Genomic DNA, 8796 nt, shown 5'->3' with positions numbered 1-8796 from the left:
TAGATTCTTGTAAATCTTGAAAATAAAAAAATGCCAACATAAATTTTTATAAAAAATACCAAAAAAGTGACATAAAATGTTTTGATTGTCAACTTCAAGGGATTATATATCCCTTGATAAAGATAATGTCTTCGCAATTTTAATTATACAATTGTTGTAAACAGAAATTCATCAAAAGTGACACCTCAGAAAAGCTAAAATATTGAATTTTTGGAACTTTTGATAGAGCACGTTTTTAAATATTAATTTAAGTAAATGTATATTTTGTAAAGATTCTTTTTAATAAAAAATAAAATTTGAAGAAGAACACAAAATCTTCTGAAAAATAATATCACATAAACTCATATTATTTTCTAATATATAACTATTTTATATAAAAATCAAATTCAATGATCTTAAAAGCGAAGGATAAACCTCAAAATTTACGAATATAATGAGTGGGAATATAATGCTTATCTATCATAAAACCATATGAAATATTCCCACTCATTATATTCGTAAATTTTGAGGTTTATCCTTCGCTTTTAAGGGTGCCCTATAACGATAATGTAAACATCACAAAATTAACCTTATTAGAACTCGAATGAATGGATTATCCGGATTCTAGTTCTCAATATAATAACCTTAAAAGTGCTTTTCTGAGGGTGGTCTATCGTCTATAGGGCACCCTTAAGATCATTGAATTTGATTTTTATATAAAATAGTTATATATTAGAAAATAATATGAGTTTATGTGATATTATTTTTCAGAAGATTTCATTCTATATGCCTATGAAAAGTACTCTCAAAACTAACTTTTTCCTAATTATAATTAAATCTAGAATATTGTATTATGCTTAGTATTATTTCATTTTTCTCATTCAATTTAGAATTTACAAATGTCAAAAAATTGAGAGTTGTCACTTTTGATGAATTTCTGTTTATTACACAATCTTTACACTTAAATAATATTATGTCCATATTAAATAAAAACAATCCTTTCTGCGCTAAACGAAATTTTAGAAGTAATTCATTCAAATATTTTTATGAAATGTATGAAAATGAAACATTTGTTAAGACAGTTCTTCGATTCAGGTCCAAGTCTTGACACTTGGACACTTTTTATGAAAATTCAGTATCACTGAAAAACACACTGAAAATGAAAAATTTAATCCAACAACACAAGGAAATTATTATGTTACAACATGTTTATTCAATGAATTTAAAGAAGTTGTTGTCTATATAGACATCAATGATCAAACAAAACTTCTTATTTCTATTTCTGGATTCAATGGCACAAAAACTCCATCTCGAACAGTTTTCTTAAAAGGAAGTTGTGTTATCTATCGAACATGTGCCACAAATCTATACAATCACAATCAGGATATGAAGGTATTTTTATATTCATATATATCAGGTAAATACAAACAACAAAAACATTTTTGAAGATTCAACAGTCTTTGATTGCGGAGAAATAGATAAAGGAGATTCAATTAATCATTTAAGATACGGAAATCTTAGTTATTCACGAAATAACATAACAAATAACAAATGTTATGAAGATGTTTTACTTGATATTTATTCAGAACAGAAATACAACACAGTCAATCATCTTTCATTGATAACAAAGCAAACTCTAGATGCTTTTTTATTTTTAATACTGGTCCACATCAATTTTATTTATGTAATATCATTAGAAACAATGCTAGTCAATATTGTTTTAATTTATATCAAGCAACAGTTACATTTGAATCTTGTTCAATCAAAAATAATAATTGTACACAAACATTTTATTTTTGGTCATCAAGTTCAGCTACAATCATTAATAGTGATTATGATGGACAAACATCAAGTGCAACAATAACATACTCAATAAACAATTTATACAACAAATTATCACATCTTTCTACAGGACTTTGCGAAGCAAAAAATAAAATTGAAAATAATTTTGAAGAAGAAAATGAGATAAAAAAATTCAACCAAATGAAAAATTTTTGCATCTCCCAATATTTAATCAACTACCAGTGTCAACATCTTCTTAGCATTTCTCATATTCCTTCATATTCAATTTTATCGCTGATTAACTAAATAAACTAATTTTCAAATTTTTAATAATAAATTAATATTTCCAATTTCTGTTTTCAATCGATCAGTTGGATATACAAATCCAGATCTCCCACTTGGTTGATTAGTTTCACCACCATATAGATATCATCCACCACTTTTAGAAGGAAAACTTGACTATAATATTCCTTTATCAAAGTTTTTTCCTGTATCAGTCTCAGTTTATAACCGCAAAGATTATTTTTGCCTGTAGATCCGATAAATAGAAAGATATCAACATTTCTTGAAATTGTAATAGTTGATTCTGCATATACACTATATCCATCAGAGTACTAATAGACTTGTCATTGAGAATCATATGCTTCAAATATATATTTTCCAGGATCTAAATTTATTTTGATATATGTGGGATAATAAGTGCTATTACGTGGATAAAAAGAATTTGCATGATATTGTGGGCATATAGGAGAATAATTTTGATAAACTTTACTTGTATCTTGGATAGAACATTTTCCATATCGAAAATTATTTGCTCCAGTCATGAATTACTCAGTACAATTTGAAAAGTTTTATAATGTATTAATAAGATCTAAAACAATTTCATAATGGCGTGATTTAAGATTAATATTTTCAATTAGGATTTATTAGAATGACAATAGTAAATTTTGATAAAACAAATGTATTTACAAAGGGATATTAACTAGACAAAGATGCCAATTGAATAGTAAATCATTTTTTAATTTGTCATGAACGAATATGACAACTTTAATATATGATAAAGTCATATCTTCTTAATTCAAGTGTAAAAGATGCAAAACTTAACGTTAAACATGAAAATAATAGTTACATTTTTGAATATCCATGTGTTAACTATTATGAATGCACATATTATGTTCTTGAAATGCAGCCTGGAATCTATAAGTTTGAACTTTATGGTGCATCAGGTGGCAGCGGCAGTGGGCATGTTCCATCATATCGATTTCCCAATGGAAGCTGTATTTCACAAGACAGAGTTAAACGTGTGAATGGAAATACTGTCTGCAAACAATTACCAAGTACTGGAGGTGCAGGTGCATATATTTCTGGCTACTCAGTTCTTTTTCATCCAATGAAAGCTTTTGCTACAATTTGAGGAATGGGATATTTTGATCAAAGAAATTCTAATTGTTATAAATCTTTTAGTTTATCTTGCATGAATCGAGGTGGTTATGGTGGTGGTGGAAGTTCTCCTGGTTACGCATCAGGATCAGGAGGTGGCCAAACCGCTGTCAAATTTGAGAAAAACGACCTTTTTCATCGTGTAATTGTTAGCGGTGGTGGAGGCGGTTCTGACAACGGTGGTGGCACACTTCAACAGTCTGATGACGGCTCCGGAGGTGCAGGAGGTCTCGAAGCGCAAAGATTTAATATAGACTGTATGTATATTGAAAATTTATCCGCAAATTCTACTTTTGGATTCAGTTTTGGGCAAGGAGAATCTTCTCGCACAGATGGTTCGAAGAATCCATATGGAATCAAAACACCACATGGATTCACAGACAGAGGAAGTGCAGGTGGTGGGTGGTATGGTGGTTTTTGCAGTCATCACAATAATGGTGGTGCTGGTGGAGTTTCTTCTTGGGTTCTGTCAGACAATGCAATTCTTCCGAAAGGAGAATTGACTTTTTATGACGAAAACTATGAAGAAATTGGTCAAGATCGTTATGCATATGATACTTCTGTATCGTTCAAGTTTTTCGATGTTCAGCATGAGTCAGGTGTATGGGAAGGACACGGAAAACTAATTATAACATACTATCCTCTAACTAGTCATTGTTTACATTATATCCATTTTAATTGTAATGCTATTATGTATGCTTGTAGTCTTTCTTAAAGATCTTTTTAATAAAACATTCCACAGTTATTTTTCATATAAAATGATAATCAATAATTGAGGATACTAGCTTTCTATGCAATTTTAAATGCAAAGCAACAATACTCACAATGCTTATCTAAATTTCAATTGAGATTTATAAAAGTGACATAAATATTGTTATTGAGATTGCATCCTTTTAGATAACCATTAATTTCTCTTTACTTTCTTATCGAAAAAAATCATACAAATGCCCAAGTTCGGAGGAATTGTAAAATATTCGTAAAAAATTGAATTTAATAAAATTAATTACTTTATTGAAGTCTACTTCGTCAATGTAAAAACAAAAGTTATTTGTATGATAATGTTATTTTGATAAAAACAAAGATTCTCACATGAAATAAAATCTGCAATACAAGTGATGATGCAAAAACCACTTCCTTTATGACCAAATCTACTCATAGCTCCATCTGGTTCTGTAAATTGTTGGCTTCCATTAAGCATTATTGTATTTTCAAATCTCCAATCATATGAAATGCTTTCACAACCTTTGAAACCAGAAATATATGAGCTTCCTCCGCCCCCTGAGCTATCCTCATCCCAATGATATCCAGATCCACCGTCATACCATCCAGCGCCCCCTGCACCAGCCATATCTGTTGATGTTCCAGGTGAACAATTTGCTCCAATGCCAAATTCTCCATTGAATTGTCCTTATCCTCCTGAAGTTTGATTTGCGCCTTCTCCGATAATGGAATCTGATTCATCAAAACGTGTTCCATTATGTCCAACTAATCCACCTGCATATCCCATTTTATCATAATATATAGCACCTCCTGGAGCACCGCTGACAATTACTCTTGATCTCAAAATTGAGATATTCAATCGAATGTCTGTAGATCCATCGCTGCCAATACCTCTTTTGCCATTATTATATATCCCAATAATAGTACTATTGCCTCCCCCGTTATTACCACCATAGCCATATAATTCATTTGAATGTTGAGCAACACCTCCAACAAAAATATAAAATTCTTCTGTTTTGAATGTATATCGATCTCCTCTCACATATGCACCACCACCAATTCGTCCTGCTCCCCAAAGTTCATATCGATATAAACCTTTTTCAATTCTTACTTTATAAGGTGGACAATATATTTGAGATTCACATTGATATGAGAAATAATACTTTTTTCCATATCTATGTGTTATTGAAACATCATAATTCAATAAGGAAAACTTATTTTAATCCTCATTAATTTTTTTACTTGTATCTTACAAAGATATTTTAATTGATATTATGTAGGATCTACAATTTTATACCAAAAATGATCCAAGGAAGAAAATTCGAAAAGCTTGGGATTCATATTTCCCGACAAATTTAGCTAAAGAAAAATGTAAGTTTCAAAGTACTAAGCTTGATGCAAGAGAATATAATTATCATGTTTCATCATGTAACTTTGACTCGGTAAATACACAAGGTTCTGTTCATTTTCGAAACAAACAACACTGCTATCAAATTTCTTATTGAAACTACACTTTTTAATAACTGCAGCAACACAGCAAATGGTGGGTGTATTTCATATATTCAAGAAGGCGAATTTATTCAAGATCGAATTTGCAGTTATTCTTCCAGAATTGATAGTGAATATGACTACGGTGTTTATTGCTTCATTCATGTAACACATTTATCCGAATTTAAAAATTTTATTCATGATAGTTTTATTAGCAAGAGTGGATATAAAGATTATTTTACCAATGGATTCGGAAACATTTTTTTGCAAAATGGTAAAATTCAAATTAAATCAATTAACATATCATATGCACGTATAATGCGTGATGATTTTTACATAATTTCATCTGATTCAGCTAAATCTAATACTTCATTTTCTACCTTTTTTAACGCAACAAGCGGTCATAGAAAAAGATTCTATAAAAACAAAGTTCAATTTTTTGAACAATTATTTGATTATCGACTTCTTTTAAACTAGCTAAAATAACATATTCATGATCTGTATTTTTTTCATATAATTATTTATTTAATATTGAAATGCAATATATTCAGACTCTAAAGATTAAGGAGATACCGTAGGATCATTAAAAGAATATAACATCGCACAAAGCAGAGGTAAAGGATGAACATATACAGGGGGAGGCATCAACCTTGATAATGATAAATTCTGTAAAGGAGATTAACACAACCTCAGAACTTCAGGAGGTGGTTCATGATGTTTTGGTAGTGGAACATCTGATGATTATGTTTCAGATAGTAGAAGTTGTTACATTTAGTGGACATGAAGTTTGTGTTTCTGTCATCAAAGAATCAAAAAATAGATAATATATCTTTCAAAGCCCAAAGAGATATCTCAGTCCACTTTTCAGGATAGAAATTCGAAAGAACAGTTATTCTTGATTGCCTATTGTTTTAGAGAAAACTTCAATGCGATAAAGTTTATCAAGAAATGCATCAATTTCGAAAACACAATTAAACAATGAAAAATTAAGATTAAACTCATTCTTACTAGTTAAAGTGTGTTTGGTAGATGTTGTTTTGTATTTGTATTTAAAACTTCTACTCTATTATTAGAATTTGTTTGAGTTTCTTTCGCAGATAAGATTATTCTTATGATTAGAATTGTATTGTAATTGAGTGTGAAGTGTAAAATATGAATGAATTCTTAGATTCTTGTAAATCTTGAAAATAAAAAAATGCCAACATAAATTTTTATAAAAAATACCAAAAAAGTGACATAAAATGTTTTGATTGTCAACTTCAAGGGATTATATATCCCTTGATAAAGATAATGTCTTCGCAATTTTAATTATACAATTGTTGTAAACAGAAATTCATCAAAAGTGACACCTCAGAAAAGCTAAAATATTGAATTTTTGGAACTTTTGATAGAGCACGTTTTTAAATATTAATTTAAGTAAATGTATATTTTGTAAAGATTCTTTTTAATAAAAAAATAAAATTTTGAAGAAGAACACAAAATCTTCTGAAAAATAATATCACATAAACTCATATTATTTTCTAATATATAACTATTTTATATAAAAATCAAATTCAATGATCTTAAAAGCGAAGGATAAACCTCAAAATTTACGAATATAATGAGTGGGAATATAATGCTTATCTATCATAAAACCATATGAAATATTCCCACTCATTATATTCGTAAATTTTGAGGTTTATCCTTCGCTTTTAAGATCATTGAATTTGATTTTTATATAAAATAGTTATATATTAGAAAATAATATGAGTTTATGTGATATTATTTTTCAGAAGATTTCATTCTATATGCCTATGAAAAGTACTCTCAAAACTAACTTTTTCCTAATTATAATTAAATCTAGAATATTGTATTATGCTTAGTATTATTTCATTTTTCTCATTCAATTTAGAATTTACAAATGTCAAAAAATTGAGAGTTGTCACTTTTGATGAATTTCTGTTTATTACACAATCTTTACACTTAAATAATATTATGTCCATATTAAATAAAAACAATCCTTTCTGCGCTAAACGAAATTTTAGAAGTAATTCATTCAAATATTTTTATGAAATGTATGAAAATGAAACATTTGTTAAGACAGTTCTTCGATTCAGGTCCAAGTCTTGACACTTGGACACTTTTTTATGAAAATTCAGTTATCACTGAAAAACACACTGAAAATGAAAAATTTAATCCAACAACACAAGGAAATTATTATGTTACAACATGTTTATTCAATGAATTTAAAGAAGTTGTTGTCTATATAGACATCAATGATCAAACAAAACTTCTTATTTCTATTTCTGGATTCAATGGCACAAAAACTCCATCTCGAACAGTTTCTTCTTATAAAGGAAGTTGTGTTATCTATCGAACATGTGCCACAAGATCTATACTAAACACTGAATATTATGAAGGAGTATTTTTATGTTCATATATGTCATCATCAAATACAAACAACAAAAACATTTTTGAAGATTCAACAGTCTTTGATTGCGGAGAAATAGATAAAGGAGATTCAATTAATCATTTAAGATACGGAAATCTTAGTTATTCACGAAATAACATAACAAATAACAAATGTTATGAAGATGTTTTACTTGATATTTATTCAGAACAGAAATACAACAACAGTCAATCATCTTTCATTGATAACAAAGCAAACTCTAGATGCTTTTTTATTTTTAATACTGGTCCACATCAATTTTATTTATGTAATATCATTAGAAACAATGCTAGTCAATATTGTTTTAATTTATATCAAGCAACAGTTACATTTGAATCTTGTTCAATCAAAAATAATAATTGTACACAAACATTTTATTTTTGGTCATCAAGTTCAGCTACAATCATTAATAGTGATTATGATGGACAAACATCAAGTGCAACAATAACATACTCAATAAACAATTTATACAACAAATTATCACATCTTTCTACAGGACTTTGCGAAGCAAAAAATAAAATTGAAAATAATTTTGAAGAAGAAAATGAGATAAAAAAATTCAACCAAATGAAAAATTTTTGCATCTCCCAATATTTAATCAACTACCAGTGTCAACATCTTCTTAGCATTTCTCATATTCCTTCATATTCAATTTTATCGCTGATTAACTAAATAAACTAATTTTCAAATTTTTAATAATAAATTAATATTTCCAATTTCTGTTTTCAATCGATCAGTTGGATATACAAATCCAGATCTCCCACTTGGTTGATTAGTTTCACCACCATATAGATATCATCCACCACTTTTAGAAGGAAAACTTGACTATAATATTCCTTTATCAAAGTTTTTTCCTGTATCAGTCTCAGTTTATAACCGCAAAGATTATTTTTGCCTGTAGATCCGATAAATAGAAAGATATCAACATTTCTTGAAATTGTAATAGTTGATTCTGCATA

The 8796-nt window shown here is 28.5% G+C and overlaps 1 protein-coding gene across 1 annotated transcript, besides 5 other annotated features; it reads left to right on the top strand.

Annotated features, from left to right (window-relative positions):
• Positions 1-152: 152 nt before the first annotated feature.
• Positions 153-190: a mobile genetic element.
• Positions 191-529: 339 nt separating this feature from the next.
• Positions 530-669: a mobile genetic element.
• Positions 670-889: 220 nt separating this feature from the next.
• Positions 890-926: a mobile genetic element.
• A 5800-nt stretch (positions 927-6726) lies between these two features.
• Positions 6727-6764: a mobile genetic element.
• A 556-nt stretch (positions 6765-7320) lies between these two features.
• Positions 7321-7357: a mobile genetic element.
• Positions 7358-7465: 108 nt separating this feature from the next.
• TVAGG3_0638230 (uncharacterized protein) lies at positions 7466-8509 on the top strand (the record flags this gene model as incomplete). Its single annotated transcript, XM_001285664.2, has 1 exon — positions 7466-8509. The coding sequence occupies one exon, from the start codon at positions 7466-7468 to the stop codon at positions 8507-8509; it is 1044 nt and encodes a 347-aa protein (XP_001285665.2).
• Positions 8510-8796: the final 287 nt, after the last annotated feature.

The sequence above is a fragment of the Trichomonas vaginalis genome, chromosome III (assembly GCF_026262505.1).
Source record: "Trichomonas vaginalis G3 chromosome III, whole genome shotgun sequence".
Taxonomy (NCBI): Eukaryota; Parabasalia; order Trichomonadida; family Trichomonadidae; genus Trichomonas; species Trichomonas vaginalis.
This window is presented reverse-complemented; position numbering and strand designations above follow the sequence as displayed.